The following is a 17,247-nucleotide window of genomic DNA, read 5'->3' on the forward strand; positions in this document are numbered from 1 at the left end:
AGACTGAACATGCTCATGTTTATTTAATCATATTCCTTCAGATAGACAGGCAAAAAAGAGTTTTCTCTAGAGACTGCATCTTCCTGATGGGGAGTTTGAGGGGTGCTTAGAAATCCTTGACTTATATGACAGATGAGCTGGAATGAGCTTAAACCTAGAGAGGCTAAGCAAATGATACTCAAACCACTTCCCAATATCCTAAGCAAATAATACGAGACAAGAATATATCATCTCTACAACCTAAGACATAAAGTAAACAAGAAGAAGTATCTCTTCTAATTCTCTGAGATGTTTCAGTTATGTCTGCTTAGCTTTCTACTGCTAGTCATAAATAAGGTGTCCCTGGAGCTTGACACAAAACTCTCTGAGCCATTTGAATTTGAATCAGTAATATTTCTTACACTTACTACTTATTTCCCTCCAACTAGCTAAGCTCCTCATAGGTTCTCCCAGGACTCATGTCATGTCACTACCATATAATAATGTCTTCACAACTACCAACAAGAACAAGTTGTCTGCAATTACTTGTTATTATCACTTTTTTGCAAATGAATTAATGATGTACAATGATGTTCAGAACATACACTAATTTTGGGCTGTCTGAATGTTCAAATGGCTGTGGTTGTATTACAGAAAAATCTGGGTCTCAATGAGTTCCACTATTTTCTTATTCCACACCAGAGGCACACTAGTGTCAACATGAAGAATATAAACTTCAACAAAAGATATGTCTATGTCTTTCCAAATGTTGATTCCAGACAAACCATCATGCATTTATCAGAATCAAAAGATCATAACAAATGTAAGACTTTTAGAAATATGACAATTAATGCACTCTGGTTTTTCTTCAGTATACAAAAATTGTACTACTTGAAAAATTTAGCTGATTGATTTATTTGCTCTTCTTAGAATCATTGAATGGCTTGTGTTGGAAGGGATCATAAGAATCATCAAGTTCCAAACCCCTGCCACAGGCAGGGTCACAAGCCTCCACAAACCTCCGGAAGATTAGGGATATGATGACAGTCCTTGGTGACTGCAGTATGACTCAAAGAGCCAATCACTCCAGAAGGAGACTGCTGTCAGCACAGTATCATGAAAATCCCAAGACACATGCATATTTCTGTTATCTATTTACTGAAAAGTATCTAACTACTTTACAGTTCTATTCATACAGCAGCAGCATTATTATAACATGAAAGCTCCTGAAGAACAACAATTAATGTAAGGCAGACTTCAGGTGACCATTAATTTCTCCTTGACAACATATTTGCAGTGACATTAATTGTTCCTTTTGGTGTACGGACACTGTAAATTCCTCTTTAAGCTTATCCTAACTAGTTAGATTGCAAATCTGATTTTATGTGGAAATTGGAGCTGAAATTTTTCTGTCTTTCAAAGCTTATGTTTCTGCTCACAACAAGCAGGGCAACAATGGCATTCCATTCATAAACATGACACAAAAACAAAACAAGACTGAAATAGAACAGTGCAAGCATCAAAACAGGTGGCTTTGATTAACTTTTTAAAAGCATTTCATTGCTTGTATGGAAATGTATTTTTGTATTATGTCTAGATTATATAATAGAAAATACATAGATCATTTTATTATGTATGTATAGTTTTCATGAAAATTGAGGTAAGCAGTAACTTTAAACAAATGCAAAGACATATTCAGTTTTTCCTTAAATGTCAGGTGTTCAGTGTAACTTATGTTGCTTTATAACTTCTGCTGTAGGAAGACATACCTTTCCAGTCTCACAGTCTGTTCCATCCATAGGTGGATCCAGTTTAGTTTTGCATTCCTTCTCACTTTCCACCTTACACCACAACCCAGTGCATATGACATGCTGAAAACCAAGTATATAGGTATATAGGTATACTATAAAGTATGAAATCTGTCTTAAGAAAAGTTACTTTCTGCACATAATTCAATAATTTTATAATAAAGTTACCAGCTTCAAGATATTAAAAATAGGCTAAAAGTGGACAAAAATCAGTAAGGGCAAATTGTGCTTCGCTTTCTACTAATCACTGACACATGATACAAGCCAAGCTAGTGTGCTGACAGAAAGGGGAAAGAAATCCCTGAGTTTAACCCTAGAGGTCATGGTCTGTGCATACTCCAGCACTGACAAAGCACATAGGAATAACTTTGCACTATGTTATGAACATGTCAGTGTGCAGATGCACTCCAACTAGGACTGAAAGATGTACGACAATGCTAAGGCTGAAAGGAGGATTCTACTTCTGTTTACTAGCACACAAATCAGGAAAACCACTGGGCACCTGGATAAAACTAAATTTTTTAGCCTCATTTTAGAAACAGGTGAGTACAAGGGATGTGCTTCTTAACAACATTTGGAGCTTTCAGAACTCCATAATAATACATATTTTCACTCATTTTATTTAGAATCATGGAAACATTAAGGTTGGAAAAGACCTCTAAGATTTTTGAACCCAGGGCTGCCAGAAGACATGGTTTTTTTGTGACTGAAATGATCTGGTACATTGGTAAAACTACTGAGAGTCTCTGTTTCCTTTATATTATGCATGAAAATTGTATGACAAACCTTATGCTGTTGTGAAAAGTCTTAGTGAGCAGGAAACATGTGCTCTAATGAACAATGAACGACTGTATCATTTTTTTAAAAAGGCAAAGATTGCAGAGGGCTCAGGATTGAAGCAGCCACATTCACCTCCGGTTCATTCTGCTGCAGTTTTGTGTCAAAGCAGAACTGACATGACAACAGTCAGGCTATGGTAATCCTAAAATTTAGCTACAGAAGACCTACGCTGTGTTCAGAATAGTTTTTAACAAATATTTTTCAATATCAAATTGTAATTATTGTCCTTATTCCAAAGATAATCTGTATTTCTAAAATTATTTTTATAAATACACTTCAAGATAAAACTTGACAGCAACAGACTTCTTCAAATAGTGAAGAAAAGACAGCGTATCCCATGTTCAGGACTAACTGCTTCCACTTCTACTGTGAAAAGATTGACTGCAGTGCTGCCACAACTCAGCCTCACTGAAACAAAAATATATGCTAATCTATTGGTCCTAATTAATGTCTTCATTCATCAGAGATTGCATCTGAAGAAAACTTACCCAGATTTTCAAAAACTAAAGTCAAATTTTCACATACTGATGTCTGTTTTCCACTTTTTTGATTTCCAAATATTTTCAACAATTTTCTTAACTTCTCTTGAAAAAAAAAAACCCAATACTTCTATTAAGAATATGTGAATTTGAGAATGATGCATATTACAAGACCTTCTCTAGAAATCTGCAGTGCTTCATGTTGAGACTGATTTGAAAACCAGCAGAAATCTGGAGACCGCTATCAGTAGTACAGTCACCCAAAATTCAGAGCACAAACTTCTGAAATGCAAATTTATTGCTCTAGGTAGAAAGCTTTATCCATTCATAATATGTATAGTTACGTTCACAGAGGTTTAGTGGCTATCATAACCACAATAAAATAGCAGTTACAATTAGACTAAGGTGGAAAATTAGAGTAACTGGAAGTGATAAAAGTATACTAATGATATTAAACTATTTCTAATCTGTAAAATACTTTTTTTGTGTATACAATACAAAACAAAATATTGCCAAGCATACATGAATTATTTTTTCTTAAAGATTAGGCTAGTAGTTAATCTGAGTTTTTAACATTTGAAATTTAATAAAATATAACAGAAAAGTCACAATGTTACAGAATTCCTTTATTTTTAAGGGCTTTTAAAATGAGCAAGGGAGATCTGTGTGCATGATAGGGATACTTTTCCAATCATCTGGAAAGAGGATCCAGCTGAAAGGAAGGAATGGATACAAAATGAGCATTTCAGAACTGTATATGTGCAAAGTCAAGATTGTTTACAGTGTGGTGGTGGATATGAGGATGGATATTTCTCCAGGGCTATAATGTTTCCATGACTTTCTTTCTTTTCATTGTGATCTTTCCCTGAAATGTCTTAAAAATCACCATGAAATATAACCAGTCTCCTACTTCTTTAAAAAGATCGCAGCTGTGTTATGACAGGAATTGTTTTAGTGGAGCTGACTAGATAGCACTCACATCCTGGACTTTAATCTTGAAAGCCAGCATTCAATAGTTCAATGATTATATTCAATTGTCAAGTTCTACATTTAATCATCGAGAACTACTTCTGGGCCATGATCTCGCTATCTGTTATGCAAAACAATGTTAGGTCTAATTGATTCTTGTGTGAGACATCACGGGCATAAAAGCGAACTTGGCTCCTTTACAAGATAAGCACAGTGACATGACAAATTTTGTACCCAGAGATCCACTCACACTTTTCTTAGGCTCTATAAATTTTGCTAAGGATATGAAAAGAAGTTTTTTAAATGAAGCTGAAAAGAAAAAAAATGCTGTCTAGATACTACTCATGCAAGAGTGAGGCTCACTTAGGAAAATACAGGAGTAGAAATTCAGTGGTGCTTTCAGTGCCTTACTTTAGACATTAAATCATAAAAAGGAATTCCAGATAGCAAGTGAAAATCGTTGGTACATGCAGTATTTCTCAGAGGCTGCGATGTAAGACGACTGCAAATAATTATGGAGTGCTGTTCAATAATAGAATTTGTAGGAAATTCTGAATGTACCACTGATATTATCATTCTGATATCAATAAGAAAACTGATTTTCATTATTATTCAGTTGTTTTCTTAGTTGAATAGCTGTCAAAAAAAGAAATGAACTTGTTTCAAAAAAAGACTGCATGAAGTCTGTGGTCAAACCAACTCCCAGTGACAAAAAAATGTAAGACTGACTTAGTTCATGATTTATCTTCTACATAGTTATGGTGAAGTGCATGAATCCTTCAGCAAATAGAACAGATTCAAGAAATCCTTGGCTATAAACTGTTGGATTTACTGAAGTTTAACTGAACCTTTAAGGAGAATGTTTCTCACTCATTTCTTGGCTTCTGGACAATAACTGTAACCACAGTAAACTGCCAGTTACTGGCAAAAATGTATGCAGTAATAAATGAACATAGTTTGGCCTTCATGGAAAATTCAGTGGTTGCCAATGCACAATAAAATAATTATTGTAATAAATTGATATTGCAACTTCAGAAGTACTGTTTTAGTTGTAAAAGAGTCTTCTATGCACTGATTTCTCTAACGGAAGACAGAATAATCTGCATAGTTAAAATAGTGAACTTTGCATTAACTTCATAATATGGAAAATGAAAGAATTTGGTGAATTCAACACATTCGTTATTTCCATCTAACATCATCAGATTTCAAGAGAAAGATGATAAAAAATTGACTACAAACATCATAATAATAAATAATAATAATAAATAAATAATAATAAATAGTATCAGTGTTACACAGTCCACGTACATGGAGAATTTTTGGAAACTTTGTATAGCTTAATTCTAGCTCAACTTAAATGGCAATATCTTTTTTTTTTTTTTTTTTTTTTTTTTGTATGTGTTCTGTCTATTGCTCTGAGATTTCTTTTTGCTACAGAAATCTTATTTAACTGCACTGGAAATCCTACTGCCATGGCACTATATGGCTCAGCCTGAGCTCACAGGGTACAACGCTGCAAATCAGGGTCTATTCAGAGAACCCAGATAACACCACTGTAACACCACTGTTTTCACTCTGAGATTCAATACTCAAAGCATAATGAAACGGAACCCACACACAAAATCTGGTCCCAGTGGAATAAACAGTAAATATTCCATTTGTTGCAATGAGGTGGCTTCACACTTCACACTTTGCAATTCTCTATTTCTAAAGCACGAGGAACACATCACTGATGAAGAAGAACTCTTGACTCAGTATATTTTGAGATGCAAAGCAAGCCTTACAAGATAAACAAATGAGAATGCTTATTTTAACCTGAGAAAAGCACAATGCAAATGAGCTTCAAAGGTGCTATGTTCTCATAAACAGAAATAACTGAATTATAAGTTGGTAGATATATTCTCTGAAGTATATCCCCATTCTTACCTGCATTTCTTGGCAAAATGAAGCAGTTGGCCCAAAAATAATCTGACATTGCTCATCTGCAGTGTATGTCATCCCTGGGAGCTTGGAGGGAATAATCACAGAATTGAGGCTTTGAGGATTCGTCTGTAGCAGACAGTTACTGGCCTTTGACCTGGCAATGTATGGAGATTCATATGCTGAGCAATCTGAAAGAACTTGATCATCATGCTGATTTATACATGCATTAGATGTTGTACATTAGAGGCTCACGATTTCTTTTTTTTTTTTTTCATAAGAATTGAACTGTCATTCAGAGAAATGACTCCACATAAATTAATGTCTGCTTTCTTGAAAGAAGTTAATGGTGTTTTGATTTGTACATTTGCAGAAAAATTATCAGAAGTACTAGGAATTTCAGGAATATTCTGGATAGCATTTTAGTATTAATGTTACTAAACTGATTATGGCTTGGATAGAAATTGAAACAGCTATTAACAAGTGGAATATTGATAATGCACAGACAGTTATGCAGCTTGTTTTTCACGTCCACTAATATTTTAAATGAATAACTTCAGTTTATATACATTTATATATATATATTTAAAAATACATACATTTCTGAGCCAGTAGACAGAACTTCAACATTTCTCAACAACTGAAGAAAAAAAGATTTGAAAATGCCTAAACCTATTTAATGCATCAGTTCATGGACATACGAATTCTGCTGAGATTCAGTACAAATTCAAACTTCAAATATAATTTCAATTAACTATTTCAGAATCATAAAGCAGACTTCAGGACTGCTTAACTCTTTTAAGTAAATTCCCAATAGATATATCTGTGAATTTAAGATTCTATTTTGAGAGATAAGAATGAAAATGAGTGTTTTAATTTGGTTTCTAGGCATACTACTCTCTATCAAATATCTCCCAGTAACTTAAAGGAATTAATGTAATTAAATTGCATAGCACTGAATGGCACAACACAAATCATAAAATCTATACAATGTTTAGAAGTTGTTTTCTGTCCAGCCTTATTCAATGTATACTATATTAAAATACTTTAATGTATTTTAAAATGAAATTTTATGCATATATATATATACAAACACATTCAAAAATTGAGCATATAAGAGTATAAATAATTGCCAAAAATAGATAAATTTTAATCTGCCAAATAATATCTAGCACATGTTTTAAGTTATTTTGATGGGCTATGCAAGTGGAAGATCCTTTTCAATCTCCCAGTGAAAGGCTGAAATTTTTTTCAGGTTACTCACTGCATCTATTTGTAAAATATACATGGTATGAGTTATGTTTATTGAAAGATACACCTGAGAAATCTTTCCAGATCTTCCCTGCTGCAGCGGGACCATGAAACGTCACCAAGATTCTGTCCTTTAATCCATTCTCCAGACATGATATGGAGACCATCTGCACAGGATGGGTGGTCATTGTCGTGGTTTATTCCCATGCTGAATTTTCAAGTTTTTAAAAGGAAAACAAAACACAACAGAATAACAAGTTGTTTTCAGAAAAGTTTGCTAGTTAAAATCCTTACAAGAGATTAAGAGAAACTCGTTTTCTCCATTACATTTTTCACAGAAGTACACAGAATCATATTAGAAGGATTAGACTGTTGAAGGATTAGACCATTGAAAAGTCAAAACAAAGCTTCATTATTTGTTTAGAAATACTATGTTCTAATCAGCCTAAATCTAATCACTAAATATATATTTTGGACAGCTTTTTAAAATTCAGAACTGATCTAGTATGTTCCAGTTGTACTTTTCTTGATAATAACCAAAGCACTGGAAACTGCTTTTTAAGATCAGTGAATTCTACTTATATTTACACTATGACTTGATCTTAATTCTGTGGTTATTCCAGACGGAATTGGTTTGTTGAAATTTTAGAGAACAATAAAATACTTACCAGTTTATTACTATTGTGTCTAAAGAGAAATCATCTAATTGTCTTTACAGTGACTGCTGTTAGAAATAATATTGATGGATTTATTCATTCATTTATAACATTATGAATTTATTTAACATGATTTATGATGTTTTGGTTTTTAATAATATTTTAAAGACTTGGCAGCCATATACCACCTTTGTAAGTTCTCAGATAAAGCGCTGCAAAGCAATGAAAAATTCAACTAAAAAAATCTACTAAAAAAATCTACTAAAAATCTACTTCAGAATGTTCCTGTTGCTAAAGACTCATTATCACTCTTACTGAAAACAGGTAACCACCAAGGAAAAAGACACTTTAAAAAAAAAAAAAAAAGTTTCATAAAATTTTAAGAAGGAACTAAGCGCAAACATCCTTCTCTAACATTAGGAGAAATAAATGAAGTACTTCTAGTTGGTTTTAAAAATAAGCATGAGACAACTCTGCAGACCACTGAATTCAGATTCAAGCTGGTGCTGGAATTTTGCATCCCTGGTCTGCCCTGCAAGAAAACAAAACTTTCTAGTGCACAAAGCTTTACACCTTGTATTCATTCCCTCAGCTGAAGAGCAGACAGATGGCTTAGAAAACACAAGGCTGAGATGTTTCTCACTTCAGTAGAAAGCTAGAATGCATTGTGCTTAATCATATTTCACCATAAGGCAATGGCCAAAGGGCAAAAAAAAAAAAAAATCCTGTCACCACTTCACTTTCCACCTTTACTCTGTTCCCAAATTCTCTGTTGACTAGACGAAATTTTACATGAATTCTGGAAGCTGCATTACCACGTTTTCCTTAATAAAATGAATTTAACATCATAGAATCATAGAATCATGAAAGTTGGACAAGACCTCTAAGATCATCTAGCCCAACCATACACCTAATACCAATACTGCCCACTAACCATGTCCCTGAATCCACATCTCTACATTTCTTGAACACTTCAAGGGATACTGATGCCAACACTTCCCTGGGCAGCCTATTCCACTGTCCAAGCACTCTCCCAGAGAAGAAATCCCTTGTAGAGGATATAAAACCCAAGTAGGTCTTTTTTATGCTTATTAGAGTCTCTATAATTAATTATATAAGAGTTGTATATCTATAATTAGTACTTATCAAAGTACACTATAATTTGGAGCACTGGATTAGCTGTTTCTGCATTGATGGAATAATTTTGTGAGTTGTAAACAGTATAACTGAGGTAAACAACACTGTTTTACTATCAAGAGACACTCTAGAGGAGATGCTCTGGTAGTTTCCTTACATTCTTCTTACATATGAGTATTATTTTTTATATATGAGAGCTGCATTGAAAGTACAGTCCCCTATTTCATTATGTAGACCCATGACATCAGAGGCAGATAGTGATGGTATGGCAGTAGAGGGTGAATCTTTCTACCAATATTCTGTTATGTTTTGTTGCTTTTTGACAGATGGCAGCAGAGGGGCAGTCTGACAAAATGGCGTCTGACATGGAAGTGTGGACGAATCACAGGTGAGTCTCTGAATTCCTTCATGTGGAAAAATGGCACCCAATGACACTAATCATTTGTTGAACATTTAAGGAGACAAAACAGCAGATGTGAGCACAGTGAGGCTATGGATAGGGCTCTTCAGCAGTGCTGACAGTGACAATGAGTCACATCTGTTGCTACAGAATTTATAACTGCAGAACGTAGGCTCTTCTTCGTGGTCAGCAAAAATGCGTACCAAACAGTGATGATGGTGTTGACAAAACAGTATTTTGTAGCTGAGAATCTGCTCTTCCAAATAGTGTTATTGTGTTTGTTGTAGTTTCCATGGAAATAAATAAGTAGCATTATTTTCAGGGCAACACATCTATCATGTCTTATATATGTAGTTTGTGATGCCTGTAAGTGACCTGTTCATCTAATCTCTCTCCCTGGAAAAATTATTGAGAAGATCACCCTGGTGAATTTTGAAAATCAGATAAAGAACAAAGCTATTACCAGGTGTATCAATACTGGATAATTAAGGGGAAAGTCATGCCTTGGTAATTTGATCTCCACCTAGGATAAGATCACCTACCTGGTAGATGAAAGAAAGGCAAAATATGTTATTTTCCCAGACTTCAGTAATGCCTTTGACACTGACTGTCAAATCATCCTTCTGGACACAATGTCCAACTGTCAGATTAACAGGTTATGCTATACTAGGTAGTGAAATGGTGGAAGGCTGAGCTTAAAGTAATTGGGTGTATATACAGTTGGTCACTGGTCAAAAGCAGTGTTCCTCAAGATGCAGTTCCAGGGCCAGTTCAACATTCTTCTCAAAGAGAAGAGAAGACTGTAATGTACCTCCAGTAGGTATGCAGATCACAAAAAACAGGGAGATGCTGTTGGCTCTCTGGAGGGATAAGAGGCCTTCTAAGAAGTATCAGGAACAGTGACACACTAGGTAATCAGCAATAGCATGAAATTGAAGAAAAATTCTAGTGCTGCACCTGGATGCAATACTGCTGCACACAGGTACAGATAAAATCCATCAGTGGGAGATGGATGACTGTGGAAGAGCTCAGCAGAAAGAGACCTGGGGGTACTGTGGAAGCAGGCACAGCATGAGCCAGAATTGTGCTCAGCAGCCAACAGGGCAAACTGCATGAAGGCATTAATTGAAGGCATTAATCACTGCATAACCAAGCTGACTAAAAGGGGAGGATTCTCCTACTACATTCGGCATTCATGCAGTATCAAAATCTGTATGCAGTTCTGAGCTCCATAATATAAAAAGGACGTTCAGGTGTGTGAATGTGTTCTGGAGGGGGGCAGGAAAGCTGGTAACAGGGCTGGAAGCCATGTCCTGTGAGGAGAGGCCGAGGACACTTAGTTTGTCTAATCTGGAGAAGAGAAGGCCAAGAGGTGACCTCCTTTCTCTCTACAACTTCCTGAAGAGAGGAAGCAGGGAGGGAGGTGCTGGTCTCCTCTCCCTGAGAATCAATGAGTGGATGTGCAGCAAGAAAACCCAGCTGCACAGCTTGAGGTTCAGACTGATTATCAGGAAAAGCATCTTTACTGTTAGGCTGGTTAACAACTGGAACAGGCTTCCTAGCAAAGTGGTTGATACACCATTGTAGTAGGCAACGCCCAACGCTGTAGCATTGTATTTAGTCTGTGCTCCCGAGGCATTTGGGCAACCCTCTTAATAGCACGCTTTAACTTTCAGTTCTCTTTGAAATGCTCAGGGAACTGGACTTTACAATCGTGGAAGATTGCTTCCAGCTCCATTCCCCACCCCAAGCCACAGGGTACTCAGGCAATTGAATTCAGTGACTTTGTATAGGTTCCTTCCGACAGAATCACCCTACTCTACTTTATCCAGCTCTGCCCTCTCCTCTGCCCCGCTCTCCTGGCTTACCTTACCCTGTTTTACCTCAAGTATTATATCTGTAGGAACTGTAACAGAACATACAGAAACTGGAAATTTGCTTTGCTGAGAGCACTGGAGACAGATGTTGCTTACATTTCTTAAAGTTACATGTCCTTATTTGTAAAGAAGTCATTCATCATTACATATATACTGTGATCTGGTACAAAGCAGTTACAACACACAAATGCTCAAAATCTTTTTGATGTGATTAATCTTGGAGCTGATGATTTGTGGGACAAAGAAAGTTGTTATGAACAAAAGACCCTGCAGATGAGCAAACAAGCTCAACATCTACTTGCGCCACACATCAACACACACGAGGCGCCTGGCTTCTACATGTGATCAAGAGGGTGTTGCACGGGTACAAAAGACTGTAAGCATGTACAATAAAGATCTTTATTCTGCACCTCCAAGAGATTCCATGCCTCTCTTGCTGCACCAGCAATGGAGCCCATAGCACTCTTGCTGCGATTGGTGCCTGAACAGGGTCCAAAGGCAGACCAGTCTGTAGAGTGCTGAAAGAAGACCTATCGAGAGAGTGCTGAAAGAAGATCTATCAAGAGAAAGATGAAGGAAGCCTTACCGAGAGAGCATTGAGAGAAGTGCGAGGCTCAACACAGAAGTCTGTACGTGGAAGTGTTGAGAGAAATGTGACGATGTTTCATCACACAGCCAGAATCACTTTTTCAGGACCAAGGTGAGCAACAGGGAACAACGGAAACAAGTATAACAAAGGAGGAGGAGGTAGTTTGTAAAATAATGAAAACAAGTTTGCAGAAGCATCACACTAAAGTGGAAAGCTTCAATTTAAGCTCTCCTAAGGTAGAAGTAGTAGATGGAGCTACAATTTCTGACACAGAAACGTGGGAAAAAGCAGTGAGATGCTCTCTGAACCTGTGGCTAAAGACTTTTTGGGTTCCTGGAGATTGGTTTTTGAATCGCTAAAAGAATATGCGAAATTCATGGTCCCAACAGAGCCCACCGCTCTTCCTGTGGTGGAAGCCGCTGTAAATGACAGCGATGACAATGGCCCTTCATCCCCCAGAATAGTGAGTCTGAGGGAGGAACCAGACTTGCAACCTCCCGATCCACATGAAGTTTGGCAAGCAATTGGCAAAGAACGGAGGTGGGAGGGGGACTGACATCATTCAGAGATTGCATTCAGCTCTCACCTGCCCTGCAATTTCGGTTTTTGGATTAAGGCTCAGCTCTCCCTGTACCAGTAATCTGTTGAGCTCTGTTATGAAAAGTTACACTCTTCGTCCTCGTGACTGCAAGACCTTGGCACAATTGACAGGTTCTCAATACACGATGTGGGTGGGCTTTTGGAGAGAATCTGCACAACAAAAGGCGCCAGAGCAGAAGCTGTTGGAGCTCAGCAACTCGCTGCAGAGTGTGCAGCCCCAGAGCCTATGGATAAGCCTATGGCTCATCCACCACCACAAGCACTTGGGGCTCATTGTCAGCGTGTGGGGGCAGGAGCTGCAGAAATCTGCTGCTGAGACGTATGCTGGTGTTTGGACCCTCATTCGTTCCAGCTGTTGGCATTGATAAAGTGTATCTTTCTGAACTTTTTAGCTGTTGTAGCAGTTGCTCAATGCTCCAGAAAATTCTAAGATAAAAGATCATGGTATGCAGATTGAGAAGACATGACAATATTGAAAGTATGTTTGAAAGTCGTGCGTGTCTGAGTTCATCTGATATCAGTCAAATGCTTTAGAGCAGCAGACAGCTGAAAGTGGTGAAAATAACTGCTTTGCAGATGTGAAGTAAACTTCAATAAACAGGTTCCTGATTTTAAAGCTGTTATTCTCTATAGTAGGTAGTGTAGTTTTTCATACAAGAGAGGGAACCTTTCTCTTATAAACAGATTTGTTAAAAGAAAACATTATGGGATATTTGTGGGAATCCAAAGATTCTCTTCTTTACAAAAAGGATCAGAGATTGACTAGAAGCAGATATTCAAGGTGAATGCATGTAGCTAATTTAGAAAACAGTATCTGCTCTAAAAAAAAGACCAACTCTAATTCTCTTCCAATACTTTAGCTCTTATATTCTTTTAGAAGTTATATTCAGCTTTGAATTTCAAGTATACCCCACAAATATCCGCATGAACCCATCAGGATTAATTTGTCAATACACTTCCTCTTACAAATGAAATACACTTAAAAGAATTTGCAGTAAGTTCTGCAAAGCCTCAGAATCAATGAAATGAACACCCAGTTATGAAGGCAAGTGCAGGACACAATGTTAATATCAACTAATTAGATCCCTAGAGAGTACACGAAGAGTGTGTTAAAAAAGCAATGGATCCTGCTCTGAAACAATTTCAAAAATCTTTTTCTGCATACATACTGTTGATTTCTTCTGCAGTATGGTAATAACTGCATATCTTTATCTGACTAAGTATCAACTACACTACTTCATCACAGTAGATACCAATGTCTTGTCTTCCAGTTTCTTTTTCCACATATTTATGCATGTATTTATGTACAAAATAGGCATAATTAAGCATAACATTATGTACAATAATGTCTGAACAGACACTGTCATCCCTTTATCTTTTAGCATTCTTTAGCTGTGTATGTGTAATCTATTTCTTCATTAAGGACATAAAAAAATTCTAATGCATACACTTGTAATCATGGTGTTTTGCTTTATGTACTATCAATATGAAAGTCATAACTATAGCTTTCCAGTAAAAGACACCACGGAAATTATGTCAGTGTAAGGTGCTGTTCTGTTCATTTCCAGTAGAATTCATTAAGCTAGCTGGGCACATTTATCTTTCTGTCTATGAGCTCCTCTCTCCCACAGTTGTAAACACTCAGCCTTGTGCCTGGGTGAAAGAGAAAGATGTGTATGGGGGAGAAAGAGGATTTGGGGGAAGAGGAAACTTTGTAACTTTATAATTGTCTGAAAAACTATGATTTACACATAAGACAGTGCTGTATTTTAACAAGTAGTGCATCACATATACGGCGAACCAAATCAAATTCTGTTTTAAGAAGCTGAAACATTATTTTTTAACTGATAAATAAGTACACTCTGTCCATTCTGCATAGGGAATATACAGAATGAAAGTCAAAAGCATTCTACAGAGGCATTTTCTTACTGAAATATTAGCAATATTTCAATTCACACTGTGCAAAGTAACTACATTTAAAAAAAAAACCAATCAGTTTAGAAGTATTTTGATAAAGAGATTTGGTCAAACAAAATTCAATAACATGATATGAGGTTGTCAAGTGAACTAAAAAGATATCTTTTTCTTATAAAACCTCCCACATTTGTTTTTAAAAGTACTGCCAGGCTTTTAAATTAATTTATTTATAAGAAGAATATATATACATGTACATATATATATGTATTTTAATTGTGACATCATGCAGAAAGCTGGAAAGAATCTGTGCTAAATTTGGAAAATGATCTCTGTTGATGTTCAATGTACACAATGAACAGTCAAAAAAAAAACAACAAAAAAACAAAAAAATCACCTTAATTTCTCTGTGTTTATGTTAAAATTAAAATGAAGGCCAAAGTAAAAGACAAATATTGGTTCTATTTCTTTCTGTGAAAAATAAATTGTTGTATAATTCGCTACCTGTACAATTATATGTGTATGGACAGAAGTAAGATAGACATATCTCTTTTACCATAAGGGAAGTTTATATTCTTGCAGGCACAAAATGCATTACAGTTCACATACTGTAAAAGTATCAACTACTACACTTTGATTTGAATTGATTATATCTGAGAATTAAGAAATAAAAGCTCTGTAATGTCAGAAGAAATAGTCTTCAATCATTATTCTGTATGTAAGTAAGTCAAATGAGGCTATTGCATACATCTTCTGGAAATAATTTTGCCTGCATTATGAAGTGCCATTTTATATTTCTTAATATAACACTCAAAAAATTGTCCTACACATTTCCCAGCATTCAAGGAATCAAATTTGCTCCAACAAGCAGATAAGAGGGAGTATGGAGGTGTCCACTTGTATCTTGCCTTCACAGCATACAATGGTATTATCCCCAGTCTCCCATAGCATGCAGGAGTTATTTGGTCACAGGCCAATGTGCTTTTCTATTTTTTAATTCATTATTTTTGTTGTGTTTTACAAGTGGCAAAAGATGACCATTATCACAACTAAATTACATTTAAGAGCATCATATTGCACCTGAACAGGAATGCTGATATTGAACTAGAAACACATGATTCAGGCACAAAGACTAAGTGGTATTAAAAAGTAATTCAGGAGCAAATATATGGAAAAACTCAGATAGCTGAGGAAGATTAATTTAGATCTATCAATAAATTTCATTTAAAAGATTATAGAGAACACTAGCTATGGTTCAGTTTTATGGAGTCACTAACCAGAAAACAGAGCAGGGATGCGATAGATTACAAAACACAAAAGAACCCAAAGGAAATTTCAACTACCAAAGGAACCAGGAGTAGTCTGCTGAATACTCAGCGTAATAAATAAGGTACTAAATCATAAAATACAACAGTTCAGCACAAGAGATAAGCAGCAGAGACATGCTGAAAATAAAAAAAATCAGTGAAAAAGTAGTTTATAGCACTGTAGTACTCAAATGACTGCTGAAAAAAATAACCCTTTCATAATGAGATGATAAGTCTCTGAATGCTGGTACCGGTCTGCACTTGCAATGTATGGTGGAATCAGGGCTACACTTGATTTCTTTTAAAATTAATGTCTTAATAAATGCTACTTGAATTTACAAAGGACAACGGAGAATTTTTCAATTTACTGGAAAAAAAAAATCATAAATATTTAACCTGTAGATTTTTTGTAAATAAATCAAAGTCATATTATGGTTATTATTACTTTAAATTAAAAAATGATATTAATTACAAAGTATTATCCTATGTACTATTTCCAGTGTTCTCTTTTTTGTTGTATACCTCATTATACTGGAATCATCTAAGGTTATTTAACCATGGACTTAAAAATTTATATATATATAAACTTACATGACATTGAGTATGTTCACAGGAATGGATTTGATAAATGAAGACAACACCACATAAGTTAGACAGAGGGTACATGGAAGCTGCTCTATTTTGTTAGTACTTTTTTTTTTTTTTTTTTACACCTTTACAATGAAAATTTAAAATGTTATTACATTATTAAATTCATAGTGAAAATGATGATATAAACAGACCAGGAGCAGGTTACTAAATGCTATTTTCTATATAACTATATTATGTACAGTTCTTCTTATGTACAGTATTTCTACAGTTAATGCAAAAACACCACTATATATTTTTTTGTTTGCTTTGCTTTTAAATTCTAGTCAATCATTAAAATATTTTTATAAGTGTATTTTAAAATATGTGGGCTTCACAAATGGTTGCATAAATAACATAAGGTATACTATTGACAATGAAGTGAACTGAATGGCAAGCAAGCCAGTCACAGAGAATGGGAAAAGATAGAAAACAGTTTTGAAAAAACCTTTGTCTTTAATGAAAAAGTTCTGGACAAAGAAATCATAGTTAACAAGCTGATATTTAAAAAAAAAAAAAAAAAAAAAAAAAAAAAAAAAAAAAAAAAAAAAAAGAAAAGAAAAGAAAAGAAAAGAAAAGAAAAGAAAAGAAAAAGAGAAAAAAAAAAAAATACGCTTACCAAATGATTACTTCTCTACTGCAAAACATTGCTGTGAAAATGTCTGTAATGCATTTTTGGTCTTAAAAGCACGGGGTAAAAAATACACCTTGTATATCAATGTACAAATGTTAACATACACTATGTACTCAAGTCCACCTAACATTGTAAGTTTTGCTAAAGAGCTGCCTTCCTCACCATCACTCCAATGCTTCTGTCTTCAAAAAACTGGATCTAAACATGACATGGTGTCCTGCTGCTTTGATTCAACAATAAAAATAATTTAAAGCTTTTAT

General features: G+C 35.3%; 1 protein-coding gene across 1 annotated transcript in view; it reads right to left on the minus strand.

The window, feature by feature from the left end:
• The window catches only part of ADAMTS19 (ADAM metallopeptidase with thrombospondin type 1 motif 19), a 158,228-nt gene that overhangs the window by 48,848 nt on the left and 92,133 nt on the right, over positions 1-17,247 (minus strand). The window contains exons 9-11 of the mRNA XM_052700979.1: positions 7,314-7,454; positions 6,002-6,152; positions 1,749-1,850 (exon numbers count right to left, since the gene is read on the minus strand). Coding sequence (XP_052556939.1) covers positions 1,749-1,850; positions 6,002-6,152; positions 7,314-7,454 — 394 coding nt within the window. The remainder of the gene's footprint in view (positions 1-1,748; positions 1,851-6,001; positions 6,153-7,313; positions 7,455-17,247) is intronic.

This window comes from Tympanuchus pallidicinctus, unplaced genomic scaffold (genome assembly GCF_026119805.1).
Source record: "Tympanuchus pallidicinctus isolate F22 unplaced genomic scaffold, pur_lepc_1.0 scaffold4, whole genome shotgun sequence".
Taxonomy (NCBI): Eukaryota; Metazoa; Chordata; class Aves; order Galliformes; family Phasianidae; genus Tympanuchus; species Tympanuchus pallidicinctus.